At 36.0% G+C, this 20,556-nt stretch overlaps 1 protein-coding gene across 1 annotated transcript in view; it reads left to right on the top strand.

The window, feature by feature from the left end:
• The window catches only part of UBN2 (ubinuclein 2), a 66,656-nt gene extending 46,622 nt beyond the window's left edge, over positions 1-20,034 (top strand). Inside the window, exons 12-17 of the mRNA XM_070946937.1 lie at positions 2,287-2,337; positions 3,312-3,354; positions 6,284-7,813; positions 14,727-14,973; positions 16,965-17,054; positions 19,270-20,034. Coding sequence (XP_070803038.1) covers positions 2,287-2,337; positions 3,312-3,354; positions 6,284-7,813; positions 14,727-14,973; positions 16,965-17,054; positions 19,270-19,316 — 2,008 coding nt within the window. The 3' untranslated portion in view covers positions 19,317-20,034. The remainder of the gene's footprint in view (positions 1-2,286; positions 2,338-3,311; positions 3,355-6,283; positions 7,814-14,726; positions 14,974-16,964; positions 17,055-19,269) is intronic.
• Positions 20,035-20,556: the final 522 nt, after the last annotated feature.

The following is a 20,556-nucleotide window of genomic DNA, read 5'->3' on the forward strand; positions in this document are numbered from 1 at the left end:
GTCTTTTTCTCAACTCTGTTCATGTTATAACATTTTTGCTGTGAAGAAGAGGCATGTGATCTCTGCTGAGTCAAATTCAGTTTTGAGAACCGCAAAAGTAAACCAAGCATCGATGATAATATCTTGTAGGCAGAGAAACTGCCCAATAATTTTACAAAAACCTCTGGAAGAGCATGACATTGTGAATGGATTAATGGAATTTATTTACCAAAAAAATTAAACATATACAGCCTTATTCTACATAATTAAAAAACTAATCTTTATTTCATGATGGAATAACCTTTGGATGGTAATATATTTTCCTCAAAAAGCATTTTATTTAAAAAAATCTGATTTAAATAAAAAAAATCCGATTTAAATAAAAAAAAATCTGATTTTTTTGACTTTTTAAAAAAAACCATTGATTTTTATCCACCCTGCTTTCTGGTTATATGTGTGATGTAAAGAAAAAACACAAAAGCAGTATGTCAAGGAACAGAGTTAAATCATGGTATTTATGGTAGAATCTTCAAAGCTATTTCTTATGCCCAAGGGTTGATTTATTAAACAACATGCCTAACATTTCAAAAAATAATATTTGTGATTATCCATTACGTACTTTTGATAATGAGAGAAAACTGTTTTACGGATCAGAGTTAGATGGAACAATAGAAAATAGAATTTTGAAGATATATTATTTAATCATCAAGAATGAAGCATTAGTCATTTCTCTATTACTTCCATCCTAAGACTGGTATCATTAGGCCTTCTATCAGTATTTATGTTCTTTAAAGCTAGTTGCTATTTGTGGTTTAGTACTTTTTTACAGAAAAAACTAAATATATGTCATATATGGTACCTTATATCATTTTACAGTAATCCAAACAAGAGTCAGTGTGTCGTCGCAATCCATTCACATCTGCCCTTCTATTGCAGTTTAGGATTTGAATCCCTTTACAAACCATGGTTAAATATTACTGTTTTGCCATACCTACTTTTGGGAAGATTCTACAATACCCTGTTTCCCCCAAATAAGACGTCCCCTATAATAAGCCCAATCGGGCTTTTGAGAGCATGGCAATAAGGTCAAGCATTAATTTCAGGGTACAAAAAATATAAGATAGGGTCTTATTTTCGGGGAAACATGGTACTTAAATTTATAGTAATTAAAACCAGTGACATTAATTAATGATATTCTAGGGCAGTGCTTTTCAAATGAATTGTTCAAGTGGGTAACATACAAATAATTGTAAATATATAAAATAATAAATAATCTTGCGGTATATTTACTATTTTTGCTGCTCAGACAGAGATTTTATGAGATGTTCCTCTGCTTCTCAACAAGTGTACAGATATTTTTCATTGATTAATATTTTTCAGAGATTGATCTTGATTAAACAGTTACAATATTGGCCTTCATAGCAATGCTGAAGTGACAAGCATGGTTTCTTAGGTCACTCTAGAAATTTGCAAAATTACAAAAATTGATTGGGCAAGTTGTATTGCATGATTCAACACAAAAAGCTTGAACTGTTTGTTGTTTGACTCACTGCAGCTGAATACTCCTTTGTGAGGAGATGGGTGCTAATATCTGCTACTCAAAATTTTCAAACTGAGGAGGAAATTTTGGTTGAGAGGATATGAAACTTACAGGATTGTTTGATAATAATTGAACTCTTAAAATAATATGCAAGGCAAGCATCTTTGGGCTCTTAAATGTTGAATTGTACTGTGTAGTAACTTGATGTGTAACTAGAGTAAGAGATTTCAAAAATAGTAGCCTTGTGGAAGAAGGTCCGCCAACTTTGGATCAGACTTATACTTATTGAGGGAACATTTGATATAATCACTGTTTTGCAGATATAAAAAGATTTCAGTGTTTGTAATTTTATTAATTATGTTGCCATTTTGGTTTTTTTTTATAGTTGTGATTGGATTTATGTAATTGAGCTTCACAGAATCTTTGGGATGACATACAGATGTAACAAATTAATAAAGACAAATTTAATAATTTTTATATTGCAGTCGGTTTTATATCATCTGATTTAATTATTGTTTGTCATCTGTAGATGATCCTTCATTAAGATATTTATAAGTGATTGTTTTTATGGTTTGCTTGCTGCAGCCCCCTGCTGTAGCCTATATTGCAGAGGGCTATCAAATTGTAATTTTTGAGTATATTTGTCTTCAGCAGCCTTCTTGTGCCAAGCAGGTGTACACATAAATGAGTTCATGAAATAATTTTTGAGAAATAATTGATAAATTTGATAAATTACAATTATTTCTTCTCCATATGTCTCTCTACAGGATGCTCTTTAAAGAAAGCCGAAGTGTTCATAATCATCTCACATCTGCTCCGTGAGTATAATCTCAATATATATACTTTTCCTGTTTATCTGCAATTCTTTAATCGTGATTGTCTTGATAATTTATGTTTATTACAGCAGTTATTATTGTTCGGGTTGTTACTCCATTGGTAATAGAAATTCAGCATTCTAATGTATTATGGCTTATTCTTGACATTTCTAAAATATGAATTTTACAAACAGGAGGTATGCAATACATTTCCTTAAACATTATATGAAATTATGCTTTAAAATATGAAAACAACTTCTAGAGCAAGTAGTTAGCTAATCATTTAATATTAAACATATAACATTGCTATTCAGTTGTAAGAAATTAATACTGATTTTTTTTTTTACATTTTAAAAATCTTAAAGACATACTTGTCTGAGGATTTCCACACACCACATGATACTGTATTTCAAACAATTGCTTCTAGATAATTATGCATATTCTTACACCCAGTTATATTTGTGAAAGGGGGTGCTGCTGTAGAGTTGGATTATATGAAAAACAGACATATAAAGTTCCTCTAATGGTTTGCTCTCCTTCATGCTGTAATTACTCAAAATCCAGCAAGGTAGTCGTTCTGTGAAAGACTTAGCTTACCTATTTGAATATTTCCAATAATATCATTGAAACTATGGAATAACTTTTTAGGGAAAGGCTATTAATCTCTAGGGCATGTACTGTTTCCCCTGAAGATTGTCTTGTCTTATTCTCAGAAGCATTTCCAATTGTTTTGAAAATAATTCTGGGTGTAATCTGGTATAATGTTGTTGTTCAAAGTGGCAGTACTTCAGCAAGAGTCACCTGCTAAAAATCCTGAATTTAAATAAGTTGTTTCACATGCTGTTTAAATGTGCATATTCTAGATTTAATTATCTTTCTATCTAGCAATAAAATTATAGCAGTAAATTTTCAATTGGACCTAGCTTGAGTAAAAATTACAGATACTCTTATAATTATCTTTGCACTGTCCTCTTCAGGGCAAAGAAGAAGGTGATTCTGGCACCTAAACCCAAAGGAAAGGTAAGTAATTAATTACTAATAAATAAAGAAATAATACTCTGAGATATACTAAATAAAGCAGCATTTCAATGAAGTATTTTATTGTAACTGTTTTGCTTGATTCTGTGGGCCACCCAGAGTCATTGGTAGTTGGGTAGAATACAAGAATAATAAATTATTATGATGTTTGGATAGGATTTGGCATTTTTATTCACCTATTGAGTCCTTTCCATAGCTGTACAGTAATCAACTCTACCAGAGTATTTATAGCTTTGTGATTTTCTATATGCTGACATATAATTTTATTTTATAAAATTAAAAAAAAAGTTATTATCTGTTCACAACAATATGAAAACACAGCTTCCAGTTCTTTTCACGTTCTTCCCAAGGATCAATAATAATAAATTATGTTGAAGTAATCTACGCTTAGATTCACAGTCTAAGACTATGAAAACTTAATAATTCCAAGTCCTAACCAATGACCTAAAAATTATTAAGGTACCGTCTAAGAATATAAGCAGTTCCAATAAAAGTGATTTTTTTTGTAAAATTAGAATATTTAGATTGATAAATTCTATATTTCCAGATATTGAGAAAACCCTTTAGGTATTTCTCCAAGGGCTCCAATCGCAGTATAACAACGGATTTCTTTTTCCATAAGCTTTCAAATTCAATCTGCAAGTCCTAGTATTTTGCAGTTTTTTCCAATTGTTTTTCCTAAATCTTTTCAGAAACTTTTATATAGGGATGTTATGAACAAGATGCCTGTCTGTTTGGATCTTAAAGACACACAAGAACTTAACTCATTCATTTTCCAGAACTTTCTCAACTTGATGGTCATAGTTGTTTTTACTACAGTCAAGTCCACACCTCTGGCAAAAGCTTCCAATAAATAATTCTGACAACTCAATCAGAAGTCACTTTGTGAAATTTTGCTGCAACCAAATGGTCAATTATTTCACCTTTTTACTACAGGGCAATATTTGCTGCTGTTTGTTACATGATGAAATTTTGACATCTTGCAATTAATTGTCAAAGCTTGTTTTGAGCCAGTAAAATAAAGCCCTTGGTTTCTTTCTTTAACACTGCTCGTCTTAGCCAATTTGGGGTTTTGGTCACAATTTCCTTCTATATTCTTTACATATTGGCCATGCATTGGCCATTCCAATTAATAAATTGGTTTTCAGTTGTTTCTTTTCTATATTCAGCCTTCATCATTGTTGTTTTCAAGAAGCTTTCTTTGAGTGACTACCTTCAGCAAGAGTTCTTAGGAGCATGATGGCTCGCATGATTAGGATGGAGGGATGGAGGTTAACAAGCCCGTGTTCGAGACCTGAGTGCAGTCAGGGCAGGGTTGAGCTCTCATTCTTCACTCCAGCTCCTGCTGGAGGACATGAAAGGGGCTCCCAACTGGACATCCCCCAGACAACAGTGATGTTACCGGTTAAACCTTTCAACCTGGAAATGCCTCAGTGCTTCTGACACAAGTGCAAGCAAGCAAGAGTTCTTGGTTTTTCTTAATATAGTCATTCAGGTCATGCTTTTCTTCCTCCACAGTTTGTTTTACCTTTAATGTCCTCTACCCCTCTCTTGGCAAACACAAGTTGATTAATTTCACTTTTGAGGTGTGGTGCATTTTCATTAATTTTCTTGTCTTCCAAGCCAAGTTATCAAGTTCCGTCTGGGTCGAGTCAGCTATTTCTGCTGTATATTGAATAGCAGGGACTACCCAGATATTGTTTTTAATGTTTCAATCATTTAATTTTGATTTCAAAATTTTCCAAACTCATTTGAAACATTGGTAGAAATATTTTCTTTGACTTGATTCTGTAATAAATTGGAAGCTTTGAAAATTCCCAAATATTTCTAGCCTTCTGGAGCTACTGCCTTTATAAAATCTTCATTATTAAGCTGTATCTCCAACAGTTTCCCCTGCCTTTATGAATATGATTACACATTAATTGATTCCAAATCACACAGTCAGCCAGATATTTATACTGGATTTGGCCTTTTTTTCTACTTATCAAGTTCTTCCCAAGGACCTGAGTGCGGATGTTGTTTGATGATGCTACAGATATTGTCTCAGTATGCAAACTGCTCTACATAAAGCTGCCTTCCGCAGTTAGTTGATGGTGATTTTGTCAGTGCCAATGGTGTTCAACTGGTGTCCAGATGTTTTGGGATTTTGTTATTTTCCTCTGTCCCCTGTATAATTTTATCAAGCTGTTGTTGCTCCTTGTAGAAGCCATATTTTTCTAGATCCTTTTTATATCTTGCCTGAATTTGCAGGTATGGCCACCAATCTATATCTATTCCTTGTTGTTTTAACTCTTGCTTTGTTTTTAACTTCCCTTGAGCATCTAATAATTTTAAATTTTAATATACACACACACACACCAGATTTAGAATATTGGGTATACCTAAAGTAAAATGTCATTTGTTGCTATTTGCATGCCATTTGGTCTTCAATTTTCTCCCTTGCTATTTTATTTTAATGGATATTCGATGTAAATAACATGAAAACTGTATATGTATAATATAAAAAATGTGAATCATTATTATCATTGAAATAAAATCAGCTCAGACTGATCAAGTCATATACTTGCTTTAACTTTTTTTTTTTTTTTTAGATTTGCTTTTTGCCTGACAAAGAAAGATTTTTCTACTTTGGAATAAGGCATATCCAACAGATCTCACTGACAAACAGATTTTAAAATATATAGTGCTGTTTTCTTTTTTTCTTCTTCTCTCCACAGAATTCTTTGTTTTATAAAGAACTGTTTCCAATAAAGGAGAATATTTGTAGCTCAGGGTTTGAAATAAGGAATTGTGGTACTCTTTGAGCTTGATGGTTTTCTTGCAGATGTTTTATTACACAAACAAGGTAACATCATCCGTGTTAGCAGAATTCAAAAACAAATTCATTTTTCTCACTTTCTTTTTACACTAGGACTCTAGTCCAAAGAAGGAGCAGAGAGCATGTCCCCCTTTTACTTCAGCTTGTGTTCCTGCTTCAAGTACTAGCACACCTATGAATGCTGTAACCAGCTTTATTCCAGCTCCAGAGACAATTTGCCTAGATGACTCACTGGATGAAGATCTGTCATTTAATCCGCCTTCACTGGATTCTGTTTCTGATGCTCTGGCTGCTATTAATAATGGGGTCAAGAGTTCTTCTGTTGTGTCCCCTGTAGACACATCTGCTTCAAGACCTCGGGCCGGGCTAAGAGAAGAGAAGTTAGCAAGCATAATGAGCAAATTACCTCTGTCATCCTCAAAAAAGATAGAGGCTGTTCAAACACAACATTCATCAAGTCTTATAGCTGGACACACAGGACCAGTACCAAAGAAATCCCAGGATTTGCTTCAGACTGGTATCTCTTCAGGCCTTATTGCTGGATCTTCAATTCAAAATCCCAAGGTTTCCTTGGAACCATTGCCAGCCAAGCTTCTGCAGCAAGGATTACAGCGGTCAAGTCAAATACAAGCTGCTTCTTCCCAGACCCATATTTCTTCCTCCTGCAAAGGACAAGCTACAGCTTCTCCTACTTCACAAAGGCCAAAGGATACAGTTATGCTTGTAACCTCCTCAGAAGTCCAAAGCTGTGGTCCCTCAACAGTACAAGTGGCAAAAGTTCACCAGCAGCCCACTGCCCAACAAAAATATGTGTCTCCTCTGCAAGTTACTATTAGTAAATCTCAAACCAATCCTGTGGTAAAATTAAGTAGCAATCCCAAACTTTCCTGTTCTTCCCCAGTAACCAAGACTTCAGATAAACCAGTAGTATACCGCCTTCCTTTGTCTAATGCCACCTCTGGGAGTTCCCAAATGGTTCACCCACTTGTGTCTCGGACAACATCCTGCACCTCTACCTCTAGTAATTATTTGGCCAAGGCCATGGTATCACATGTTTCTGCCCAGGGTTTCAAGCCTCCTTTCTCCATGGTTCCCTCTCCTAAACCAGCTGTCTCTCCCAAACCCTCAGCGCCCAAGCCTTCTGTAACATCCAAACCTACTACATCCCTTAAACTGCCCTCATCTAAGTCCACCTCTACAATCAAGCCCATGTCATCATCTAGTTCTTCCAGTCCAAGTACACTAGTATCCCAGAACAGTCACTCCAACAACAACAATTCCCTTCATAAACAGTCCAGTGGAATAAGTGTCAACCGACAATCTTCCACAATTAATTTACTTTCCTCTAACCGAACCTCAGGCTTTCAACCAGCAAAGAATCCTCAAACCCCTTCTAAATTATCCAGTTCCTCTGCCTCTGCAACTGCTGGCAAAAATAACATGAGTGGAGTTGGATTGAATGTACCTATCAATAGGGGAAGCAGCTTAAATGCAAGTGGGGCTAGTAGAACTAATCCCTCTGGAGCAGCAGGAAGTGGAGCACAGGGTGCTACTAAACAGTTATCAACTCCACATAGACCATCTTCTGCCTCAGGGTCTACAGTTATACCAGCCAGTGTACAGGTATGTACTGAATCTGAAGCTGAATTTAAGATATAATATACTGTACATATTAACTATTAAATTGTCAATTGTAGTAATGAATGCAAATGTGTATGGGTTTAGAAATAAGTCCACTCAGTGTAATAGGATTTACTTCAAGGAAAAAAAATATTGAACCCTAGATTTCTGTTTTGATGCAGTTACACATTTAAGATATAGTTTGTTAAACAAGTTACAGTGGCCAGGTTCATACATAACAGTGGCCCATAATGGGTCACTGAGTTTGTATATAACATTAAGGCAAAAAAACTACCACAAAGGATTTCTTGTAAATAGAAAACAGGGTTGTGTTTACCAATATGAGTTCCTATAGCTACTAGAAGATGGAATTTATTATAAAACAACTTTATGTTCGGTATTTTACAATAACTGACACTCTAGGATTTAATACATAAAGACAAAAATTAATTTCTAGTATATTTATTTGTATCTTAAGACTTTTTACTGTGACTGTTATAAACACTCTGCAGAGCAAATTACTAGAAAAGCAAAAAAAATTGAATGCAATAATTTAGATGGATGAATTACTTTATTTACAGAATAACCCTAATCCCTTGAAAATTACAGCTGCTTGAGAAAAGTTGTATGGGTGGTAAACCTATCACTTTTTTGTGATGTTTAAACTGAGTTTTTCTTTCTTTTCTTTCCTTCCCTATCTAGTTAACCACTTCTTACCTCATTCCTATCTAGTTTCCTTATCTTTGTTTCACTTTCATTCATTTTCTTAGAGCTATTCCTCCACTTCAACCTAACACTTTTTGATATTTTTCCTTTTTATGTTTTGGGGGCCTTTTAAAGGGATGTATGTGTTCTTCTTTGTGTGTGTAAATAGGGTATTTGAGTTTTGAGTAAAAATAAAAACACTCTTGAGTCAAACTTGAGTCAAACTTAAATAACATCCTTGCAACTTTTTTGGCAATATTATGGATTGCCACTGCCTTCACAAAAAAATGTTATACTTAGTTGGCCAACATTTCCTAAAGTAAGCACCTTTGTTGAATAACAATATTTAGCATAATTGCAGTCAAGCTTTATATCAGGACAGAGCAATAAATGTCAGGTCTCCAGACACTTAACCCTTTAGCAATCGACTAAACTTGGCAGAAGACTCTCAGGTATGACAGTTAAAGTAGAATATTGTAGATAAGAATTAAATATGTTAGCGTATACAACAAATCAAAGCCTTTATATAGGTGTGTACTCTAGAATTTAAATGCTAGACTTTTTCCTCCTGCCTTCTGAGTTCATGGATATTTGGACATAGGTGAAATATTTTTATTTGTAGCTCTCTCTCTTTTTCAGCCCTTATGACAGATCCTCTCTATTTTCTTCTTCCTATTCCCCCGAAGTGAAACCCTTTCTTGATCATGAATGGCTGGAAGGTATTGTGCCCATCTTCTGTTTCTTTAACACTTGAAGTATACGAGATTTCCAGTCGCTCCTTCTATCCTATGAGTTTAGCTAAAAGGGAAGTAGAATTTCCATTTCTTCTTTAGTTGCAACTGTCAAGATTCCCTCTTTTAAATGCTTGCATTTCCCCTCCCCCATTCATTCAGCTGGACATCTCAGTTCATCACATAGTAACTGATTATTCATGTCTTGTTTCTTGAAAAAAGACTCATAACTTGGCTAAAGTAGCTTTTCCATTGCAGACTAGATTGAATCTATATAGGAATCAAAACACCTTCTCTTTGTTTATCCAAGATTTGCTAAGTTTTCTTTCTACTTCTCACAGTCAAAGGGGATATTTCATAACTCTCTTCCAGCCCATGGGAGGACAGAAGGCATGTGTTGACCCAAAGAAGAGCTTTGTGGTTAAAGTGTTGGCAGTCACTGAGCACTTAAATTCTAATCTACTCTTAGCTGTGGAATTTCTCATGTGACTTTGGTTACAGTTCTCCCATGCCCTCAAAAAGCGGAGAACAAGGGGTTCCCTGAAGGTTGTCTATCTAACCCTGCACTTATGAACCCTGTTTTTGCTGAATTTGATCAGTCAAGGAAAGACTTTCTGTTCTGCCCTTAGGAGTCTGAGACTTAGGACTAGCTAGATATCAAGGAAGGGGCACTGACGTTTTCTGGGTGGAGAATGGAGATTGGAGGGTCATAAGGTAAGAAATATTCTAGCTTACATGATAAAATAGTCCAACATTAGAAATTCAAAGGTGCATTTTTCTAGCTTAGCAGAGGGACTGCATTTATGAGTCCAAGACCTCGATGCACTTGATCAGGGTAGAGAGCAGGATCCTTCAGGTAAATCAATAAATCTTCTAGATGCAGAATTAAAGCCCCCCCCCCCCCAAAAAAAAACCCTATGAGAAATGTGGTTCATAATTTCTTGAAGATTAGTGGCTCATTAACCAATCTGAAGGCCACTGTAAAATTCACATTTTATTCTATTTATTCTATTCCATTCTATTCTATTCTATTCTCAAAGTGGTGAGAATAGAACAGAAGTGATGGCACAAGGGAAAAAACTGTCTTCGTGTCTAGTTGTCTTGGTATGCAATGCCCTATTGCAGTGTCCTTGAGGGGAGGAGTTCAAACAATTTATGTCCAAGATGTGAGTGGTCTGTAGATAATTCTCAGCCCTCCTCCTGACCTGCTGATTATACAGATCTTCTATGGAAGGCAGGCTGGTTGCAATTGTTCTTTCTGTAGTCCTAAATATCATTTGGAATCTGTACCTGTCCTGTTTGGTTGCTGTACCAAACTGGACAGTTATGAAAATACATATAATAGATTCAATAATTCCTCTGCAAAACTATATCAACAGCTTCTGGGGCAGTCTGAACTTCCTGGGTTGATCCTTTATTGTGCCTTTCTAATGGTGGTTCTAGTGTTAAGTGTCCATTTCACATCCTGGGAGATTATAGGACCCCAAAACTTGAAGGACTCTCTGCTGATATTGTGGTGTTGAATATAGTAAGACAGGGGTCCCCAACCCCTGGGCTGTGGCCTGCTACCAGGCTAGTTGGGAATTGGGCCGCCAAAGTGGCGAGCGAGCATGCAAAGCTTCATTTGCGCATGCATGGGATTTAGATGTGTGCATGAAACCATTCTACCCTGCTGTCAAAGCTGGTTGCAGAACCAAAAAGGTTGGAGACCCCTGTAGTAAGAGGTGGTAGAATAGAAGGGCTACTCCTAAAATCCATTCTCATCTCTACAGTTTTAAGCATGTTTAACTCCAGATTGTTCTAGCTTCACCACAGGGCCCATTCCCATCTATATGCAGACCCATCACTGTCTCAAATGAGCTGAGTGATTGTTGTATCATCTGCAAATTTCAGTATTTTAACAGAGGAATCCCTAGAAATGCAGTCATTGGTATAAAGCGAGAAGATCAAGATGTCGTGTAGTGCCATATTGTAGTGCAGTTCCATCATCTGCAGATATACTGTATTTGCTCAGTAGGCAAATTGCAAAGGGTCTAACAGTGGATCCGTGATGACTTTCAGGTGGGTTAGCGCTAACCTCTCATAGGTCTTCATAACTACAGATGTCAGAGCAACCAGCCTATAGTCATTTAAACCCCAATCAAGATGAATGAAGAAAACTCACGTGGAGCATAAAAAGGTTTACAATTGATGAATAGTGTCTCTATATCCACACTGCAAAATTTCTTTAGTACTGTGACATTATTACACCAGCAGATATTAGCATAGAAGCAGATTCCCGGATGTTTCTGTAACCTAATCTGCCCTTTGAATCTAAAACCTTGTGTTTCAGCTCCTTCCCTCACATCCTGGACATAAACTGTTTCAACTCCACTCCTCGGGACGCATTGCATACCAAAACAACTAGACACAGGGACAGTTTTTCCCCTTATTTCCCTCTGCTGAACACCTAATTCCCACAGCACTGTCTTTTGTCTAAGGATATATACCCATGTTGTATGGCTGTAGTAGTATTATTATTATCCTTCCCGTTTTCTTTACTACTACCTCTTACTGGTATTATTATTATGATTATTATTACTCTGTTGCTTTGCATGTACACAGAGAACTTTTGCACTGGAGATGAATTCCTTGTGTGTCTAATCATACTTGGCGAATAAACTGTTTTGTTTTGTTTTGTTTTGTTCTGTTCTGTTCTGTTCTGTTCTGTTCTGTTCTGTTCTGTTCTGTTCTATTCTTGATAGTCTCACTGAGCCAAGTTTCTGTAAAGCAGAAAATGGCTAAGTTAGAAAAATTAGGGTTCCTATTTAGAGGGTGAAGTTCATCCATTGACAAACCTACATTCATTATTGAATGTAGATTTGTTAGATGAAGCAATGGGAGTGGAATCCTAAGCCCCCCTCCTCAGTCTCACACCAGCATGCTTCCTCTTTTTCAGTTCCTTTATATTCTCCAGCCATGGAAGAGAACTATTGCTTCTCTGATCATAATATCCACATAACTTCTTTCTGCGTTTGCAGAGACGGGAGAAACCAGAGGAAGAATATTCTTAGAAAGTTGTCTGATGTTCAGAAACTCATTTTTGAAAAATGAGAATATCGAAAACACAAGAGAGCATTTCACCAAGGCTGCCATCAGTGGCGCCATCTTGAGGATCTTGACTGAATCCTGAAGATACATTTTGACAATGAAAGGCAGATTAATATGCATGATTTACCTTTTTCATGCAAATCAAATTGTACACCCCTCACAGTTTAATTTTGGTAAAAATATGCTTTCTTCAGACGTACCAAATTGTTGCTGAGTTCAAAAACCAGTAACTGTGGACTTCATGTAGAGAGCTATTTTTCCTGATAGAAAAAGTTAGGATTGCTCATCAGCTGAGCAAAGGGGAAGATTAAGCTACTAGGTGTTCTGTTGGCTGCTGTTGTGGGAGAACTGATACACCAAAGTGACCTCAACCCTTTTAACTTTCTGGAGGTCCCTCAAGACCAGATTGGATCAGCAGGCCTCAGGAGACTGGAGAAATACTGAGATGACTCCTGTGTAATTAACATGTGTTTTTTAAATTCTGTTTTAGTTTTGTGCTTTCTATAATTTTAAAGTTTTTAATGTTAATAATATTATTACCGGTAATTTATATTTATGTTTGACTTTGTTGTACACTTCCCAGAGTCATTGATTATGAGATGGGTGGTTATATAAGTGTGAAAAATAAATAAGTGTAGCTTTCAACAGTCCTCCTTTGGAAAGCTTCTCCTAGGGTAAGAGCCCAAAGGGAGAAGACTTTAGCTCATAACCACAGTGAGAGCAGAGTATTGTGGGAGAAAGGTTCAGATGAAAGCTAATAGATTAAGGATCATTGTTTATTATAGTTGGTGAGTATATGTGGGGTGGAGGAGCAAGAATGGGATTTTAATTCCATATGACCCTTTTTTATGTGTGGTTGGGCTTCTACCTTTGGAACTAAACAAACAACAAAATGAGAAAGATGTATAACATGCTTCTAAGCAGGCCACAATCCAACCACAGTAAAAAATTAATTTTAAAGTATCAATAATCAAAACTACATGAAAATAATACAAGCTACATATAACATGTTTTATTTATTTACGTATGAAAATAAAATACTTACACAGCAGTAAAATCCTAAATCTATAGGCACTATAATCTAACCTATAATCTGGCATCCCTACTGTCTAACTTACTTAGTGGGATTGTCAGAAACACACAACCCTACCATCTTAACTACCAACCATGATTGTCAACATCTGTTCACAACTGTTTTTATCACTCAGTCTATTACATAAGTAAGTTTGCACATACTTCTTTAAAATGTTGGTGGAGGCAATAAAACATCAGGGGGTTTTATAGACAGAGGAAGTAATTTTCACAGGAATCAGCTACTTTACAGGAGAGAGGGCACTAACTGTTAAAGGAAGGGCAGTTTGGTCCCACTCCAAGTACCTCTGCCACCTTCCTGGGTTCTGAATACAGCACTGCTAGTGACCTTGTTATCCAACTATTGCTAATTAATGCCAGGCCAAATTGCAATATGTTCACATCCATTTTTGGTAGATCAGAAATCTTGTTAGGTACAGATAGGTATATTGTTCAGGCCACGTTTAGATATCACAGCAGCTATGACTGCAAGGTAGTTGGTACTGGAATTTTCCAGACTTACTTTGCTGGGTGATTTCAGTTCCAGTGCCTTGGAAGTTGGCTCCAGTTCTACTCAGGATTTCATAGTCTCCATGGAGATAATGGCCTTCTTTCAGCTGCTTTCTGCCACAACACATATGAATGACATGGTATTTAACATGGTATGTGATGGTCTGATGACTAGAATTTATGGTCTCCCAATTTCTAGCCTGTTGCCTTAACCACTACACCAGACTAGCTTTCAGTGATAGAAGTAAAAAGAGTTAGACTTTATACCATGAAATGGTGGTAATTGTAACTTTCCAGAAACAGTCCCTTATTCAGTAATAAGCCTTACCTGGTATATAACTCTCACAAAAAAGCACGTGTAATCTTTATTATGGAGAAGAATAAAGACATTTTTTTTACAGATTTGTGCTACGTGGAGCAAAGAAGCCAACATTTTATAAGCCTGTGTTCCAGAGCTTTTTCTTCCAATTTTCCAAAGCAATGCTTACTGTGGTTTTGATGGCCTTAAGTGGCAGCTGAACTATGATTATGTAATATTTCTGTCTAGCTAGGGAACCAGTGGTTGCCACCTCACCAAACTTACTTTTTACATTTGCACTGTCAGTTATATTTATCGCAAGAAAAAAGAGCCGACCAACATTTGCTATCACTTAAATTATATCATGAATTAAGTAAGAAATGAATAAGCTTTCCTATAAAATATTGTTTCTATGAATGTGAGAGAAAATAATACTTAAATACCTTTAGTATGCTTTGAGTTGCTTCCAAAAACCTTTAAAACATTTTTAAAATAACATCTATCTATGTAGTCAACAACAGGTGCATCATTACTGGCAAATGCTTCACCTTTGACTCTCATGGCATCACCATTGTCTGTAACCAGTCAGAATGTGACATCTACTCCATTGACTCCTTTTGGGATGCTGGGGAGTCTTGTTCCAGTGACTATGCCTTTTCAGTTTCCATTGGAGCTTCTTAGCTTTGGAACAGACACGGCTGGAGTGACAGCCACCTCGGGATCTACCTCAGCAGCTTTCCACCATAGTATAACTCAGAGTAAGTAAAACTGTTGTTATTGTTGGTTTTTTTTTTGTTTTGTTTTTTTACTATTTTTCAGTTAATTCTTCTTTATCAATGGCAAATTCTTTGAATTTTCTGCATTTGTTGGGAAATTAGTTTGTTGTTTATGCCTATAATTATTTCTCATTCTCTTGGTGGCTTAATTGTTTCAGTTGTGATGTGGCTGTTAGAAGGTATTAGATGTCTTGACTAAATGATTGGGTTGACCGCACAAGTGCATGACTATGAGTATCCCAAAAGTGCTTTTTCAAGCGTCAACTGGATTGTTTGGTTTTTCTTTGACGACGTTTCGCTTCTCATCCAAGAAGAAGCTTCAGCTCTGACTGGATGGCGGGGAATGGAAGGATTTATACTGCTTGAAGACAGCTGGTCGTTTGCATTCTTTTAGCAGGTCTTTAAGGTCACCTGGAGGTTTATGAGTCATCAGGGTCACCTGAGTGATGCAAATGGGTGTGGAGGCTTCTTGGAACTATTGAAAGGACTGTGTGAGATTGGAGAGAGATGATGTCGTATCCCTCCCCCTCTGTTGAGAGAGGGCTGTTCAATTTTGACATAATCCCTCTTTCAAACCAGCGATCCACTCTGTTCAAAATATGGATTTTGTTGTCTTCAAAAGAGTGGCCTGTGTCTTTTAAATGCAGGTGGACTGCTGAATCTAGTCCTGATGTGTTTTGTTCTCCTATGTTGTGCCATGCACAACACATCAGGACTAGATTCAGCAGTCCATCTGCATTTAAAAGACACAGGCCACTCTTTTGAAGACAACAAAGTCCATATTCAGCCTTTGTGCTAACAGGCAATTTATCTTTGGAGCAAGCCTATAATTAGGTACCACCAAGTCAGTTTCAGCTATTTGTGACTATATGGATAAATGCTCTCTATTGTGACTACTGTTTAATAACTTGTAGTTCTTCCAAATTCATTCTGTAATTTCTTTGATTCTATCTATCCATCTTATCCATAGTTGTTTTCTATTTACCTCGACATCACCAATTTCTTTTCTAACAACTGCTTGAATTACTGCTGAGGCATACTAGTTTCTAGTTGCAGATCATTGCAGTAGGGAAGAAGACAACCTTTATTGGTCCAGGACTATTTGATTGATTCTTGTTTTTAGTAAACATCTGCTTTCAAACAAATCTATAGTTTGAAGGCATTCATTCATTCATTAAATTTTATCCACTTTTCTGTTTGTGTGTGTTTCCTTCTCAGTGTTTAGTTTTATACTGTGCATTAGGTGTGAAGTAGGTGAACACTACACCGCTGGAGATGAAATCCACTCCCATACTCCTGGCCTTCTGGAAGAGCCTTAAAACCAGGCGCTACCAGCTGTCCTGAGTCCCTGATAGAGGCATACTACATTGGGAGTGGCTGATGGGATATAAAGAAGATCCCTACCCCCATGTTGCCCATCCTCTTAGTTTTAGATTCTTCTTTAATCCTCTTAATTTTAATCATTTTGAAATCTTTTTTAACTTTTTATTATATTGTAAGCTGACAAGAGTCACTGTAACAGTGAAATAGGTGGCCTATAAATTAAATAAGTAAAAACTTATTTTTACTTGTAAATTCTTCAGATCATATTTTGCTAGTATACCTATCCTCTCTAATTATCTAAGCTTAACTTGTACATTTGAAATAATTCATAATCTTTTCTACAATCTGCATCTCGCTGATGTGATGCTATTGCTCCTTATTTTGCTTCTTGTACATATATTTTGACTCTAAAGAACTTGTATTTTTGTTCAATTCAATTGACATCATCAAAGTGACCAATCTTGTAGTTTTGGACTGGCAAGATAGTAATTGCTTAAAGTCATCCACTTGAATTTTTAAATCCCAAACTTTAGTACTGCACCATTAAATAACTAAACTTGCTGTCTACAGAGAGGCACAGAAAACTATGACCATGTTAATTTTATGATTATATCTGGGTTGTTTTTTTTTCCTTTTGTGTGCCATGTCAGATTTATTGAAGGGTTTACAGTCAGGAGCTCAGCATTCAGCAGCACTGTCTCATACATCTCTGCCTGCTCATTTACAGCAAGCTTATTCAGGTAAGAAAATATATTTTTTCACTTTTTTAAAGAGAAACCAGCTGTCTCACAGTATAGTTTCTACAGTGATAAAAATTTCTTAAGACCAGTTTTCACAATGCAACAACTTTCTCAGAACCATGGCGGGATTCCCTTTACTCAATGTGAATCTCTTAGAGATGCTCTAATTTGACTTGAACAGGAGATTGGATTCAGTTACTCGAATAAACCCTTCCAATTCTAACATGTTTTCCATGAAATATGCCCAAAGCATGGGAGAAAGTACTATTCAACAATTTTGTTACAGACATAATTCTCCACCTGGGTTAAGTCTTAATTTTTCCCCCATTCAAGTGTATCTCATCCTTCTTGTCATTACTGGGAGAGAATATGAAATACGGTGTAGCCTTTGGTAATTGCCTGATCAGTTCTAAGAAAAAACATTCTGTTGAAACATGATTAAAAAGGATCAAAGTTCAAGACTATTGAATTTAATGGTACTGCTTCTGCAGTCAGATGCTAGGGTGATTTATATGGGTTGGGGGGGGTCATATATTGCACTAAATCATGGTTTGTTGTTACCCTGATTTGTGAAACAAATCATAGTGGTCTAACTCACTTATAAAGTAAACCCCAAACCATAGTATACAGTGACAATGACTAGTCAGTTTTTTAAAAATCCATACATTATAGCCTAGCATGAACAAGTCTTTTTGTAAGTGTTGAATACTTTGATTTTTGTGTACACTAATTTTAAATTCATTCTTAAGGAACGTTGTTATGACCATGCTGAGTAGGCAAAAAAGAAAAGACAGATAAAAGAAAAAGAATCAAGACAAGTATAAATGGTTTCAATATCACTTCACCTCCGCTTAATTAACATATAAAATCTCTTCATCCCACAATCCTTCATTTTAATCATAGGCAAGTCCAAAAAGCAATGACTTTTCCAATCCTATTGTCCACAAAGTTTCCAAACACAGCCCTAAAATAATATTAATTAACAAATATAAAACTCATACTTCCATACCTATTTATTTATTTTTATCCCATTTTACATGCTCCAGGGTTCAGTTCTCTCTGTTCTTTAATGCCTACTTGAAGGTGCTGGGAGATGATTATACCCAATTATACATCACCATCCTGGGCTGTGTTAGCAATACGGTATGATTGAAGCCTTTTCTAGGTGTTTGAACTCAACCAAGAAATAGTTGCTATTTTTTTAATCAAGGCTTTCACCCACATGGCTGTTTCTTGGAGACATAACACTGGCTTTGAGGGAGAGCAGGTCTGTGACTCAGGGGTTCTCTTGGATTCATGGGTGAGAATCAGGGACTACAGTGTGCCAAATGCCTCAAAGGTCAGGAGGAAGAGATACTAGGAAGGCAATGATCAGATAAAAGGGTCTTGAGCTCAGGTGAAGAAAGTAATGTGAGAAAAAAATCCTCCCTAGTTCTCACAGAGCTAGAGGGGAGGAGGAAGCAGATCAGATTTGCAAGATTTTTTTTTTACTGCATCTGTTACAGTAAGAGTAATTCTTGCTTGACATTAATGTTTGAGCCTGATCTACTTTATAGAACAGACAAGCACTTTACATGAGACTGCCTCTAAAAATCACTTTGAAAAAGGCAGCAATCTGCCTGTTAACTGGCAGTGGAAGTCAGCAACACATTGTACCTGTGCTGTGGTCCCTGGTTTAATTTCCTGTAACTTTCTAGGTACAATTTAATTTAATTTAATTAATAAAAAATTTAAGCTTTTTTATCTATAAAGCTTAACTTGGCTTGGCATCAAGTTACCTCAATAAACACTTCCTCCAGATAGAGTTGGCCTACATAATATATACATTCTGGGAAAAATTGCTTGCGATTCTTTATTTTTATAAAGTTGCAGGGATTGCAGCTTGAAGTTGTTTCTCTTTCATGACCTCCACATTATGAAATAGGCTTCCCATGAAAGCTAGATTCACTTTAGTATTCAAAAGTAAATTAAATTAACTATTAAGATGATACTATCATGGGATCTTTTAAATGTTTCTTCAATTTAGCTTGACTGTTGATTGATTGTGGTTATCTATGTGTTTGCTTGTTTATACTTCAGACTTTTTTTAACCAAGGATATTGATTTTTTATATTTTGTGTACCACCAAGGATCATATGATTGCAGTGATAGAAAAATTAATAAATCATCATTTCTCTTTTATGAATTGCTTTCTCTTTTTCATCCTCAATTCTAGATGGCCAAAGCAAAGTGGATGCTAAGTTACAGAGGAAAACCCAGTGATGTCCTGCTAAATAAGGGAGTAAACGTGGTTCTACTTTGCTGATGGAGAATGACCAGTTGGGAAAGTGCTTACATGGACACAGAGCTGCTGTTTCTGTCAATGTTTACATATTCTGATCCTAAGCACTGTGGTGAGGACAAAAACAAAAATACTTGATCAAAGAGAGAAGAAAAAGGAGGAAAGTGTTCTTATAAAATAATTCATGGTTTGATTTTGTTTTTAGGACAGTTCTCAAAGCCTTTTATCCCAATTATCTCAGAAAGGGTTGGCCAAACAGGTTCAGTTGTCAAACCTACAGCAACCCAAACCTTTTTGCAGGCTGATGTCTGATAAAGGAACTATAAAAAGAAACTAAAGTAGACATCTGTATCCACCATGCAAGTAAGGCCATCCATCCTGTTCAGCCATGTGGAGGCTTCAGGAAAGTCTTCAAGCTATAGCAGTTAGAAACATTCTCTGCAAGTTTGAATAAGGTGGAAGTATAGAGGAGAAAAAGTGTTTTATATCAGCATAAAAGGAAGTCCGCATTTTCTCTACCCAAAATCAAGGCTGCTTGTTTGCTCTTTGAAGAGCCTGAAGATTATACATAATTTGCTTTGGGTAATATTTTCCCTAGATACTGTAACTGATCAGGACAGAGAATTTTCTATTTCAGATAAAGATTTAAAAAATGGTGAGTGTTTTGTAATCACATTTCAGTGGAATTTAAAATCTTCCTTTTAGTATCAAAATTTCAGATATAAGATTAGCATGAATTGGCTTTATCATAGCATACCTTTGTTTTCAATACCTTTGATGGAAGGTTTATTTTATCACTTTTAGATTTGCTGAACCATTTCAGAGTTGCCTTATTTTTCATATATTGATAGAATGTAGAAATATTCCGTTTCTCTCCTTTGTGAAGATAGTTTTGGATTCTTCCTCTTCTATTAGCTTTGAGAAGATATGTGCTGTATTGATTTCTTACAGCTTTTAAGTAAGACCTTTTATCAGAACTGTTCAAAGCTCTCTCCAAAGAGTATAGTTGAGGTGCCTTCTGTTTTGGCTTTAACATTCTTATTCCCAGTATTCTTTAAATCTGCTAAGCTGGGAGATACTTGATTTGTTGTTGCTTGAACATACAACTTGTAGGCTGGCTTTGATTTTGAAACCATTATGTTAAGAGTCTAGGAAAGAAATGTAGGAACTGCTTTGTATTGCACTCATTAATTAATGCAGAAGAAATGTATTTCAGGATGT

This window comes from Pituophis catenifer, unplaced genomic scaffold (assembly GCF_029215685.1).
Source record: "Pituophis catenifer annectens isolate HBS135680 unplaced genomic scaffold, rPitCat1.0.hap2 SCAF_7, whole genome shotgun sequence".
NCBI classification, from domain to species: domain Eukaryota; kingdom Metazoa; phylum Chordata; class Lepidosauria; order Squamata; family Colubridae; genus Pituophis; species Pituophis catenifer.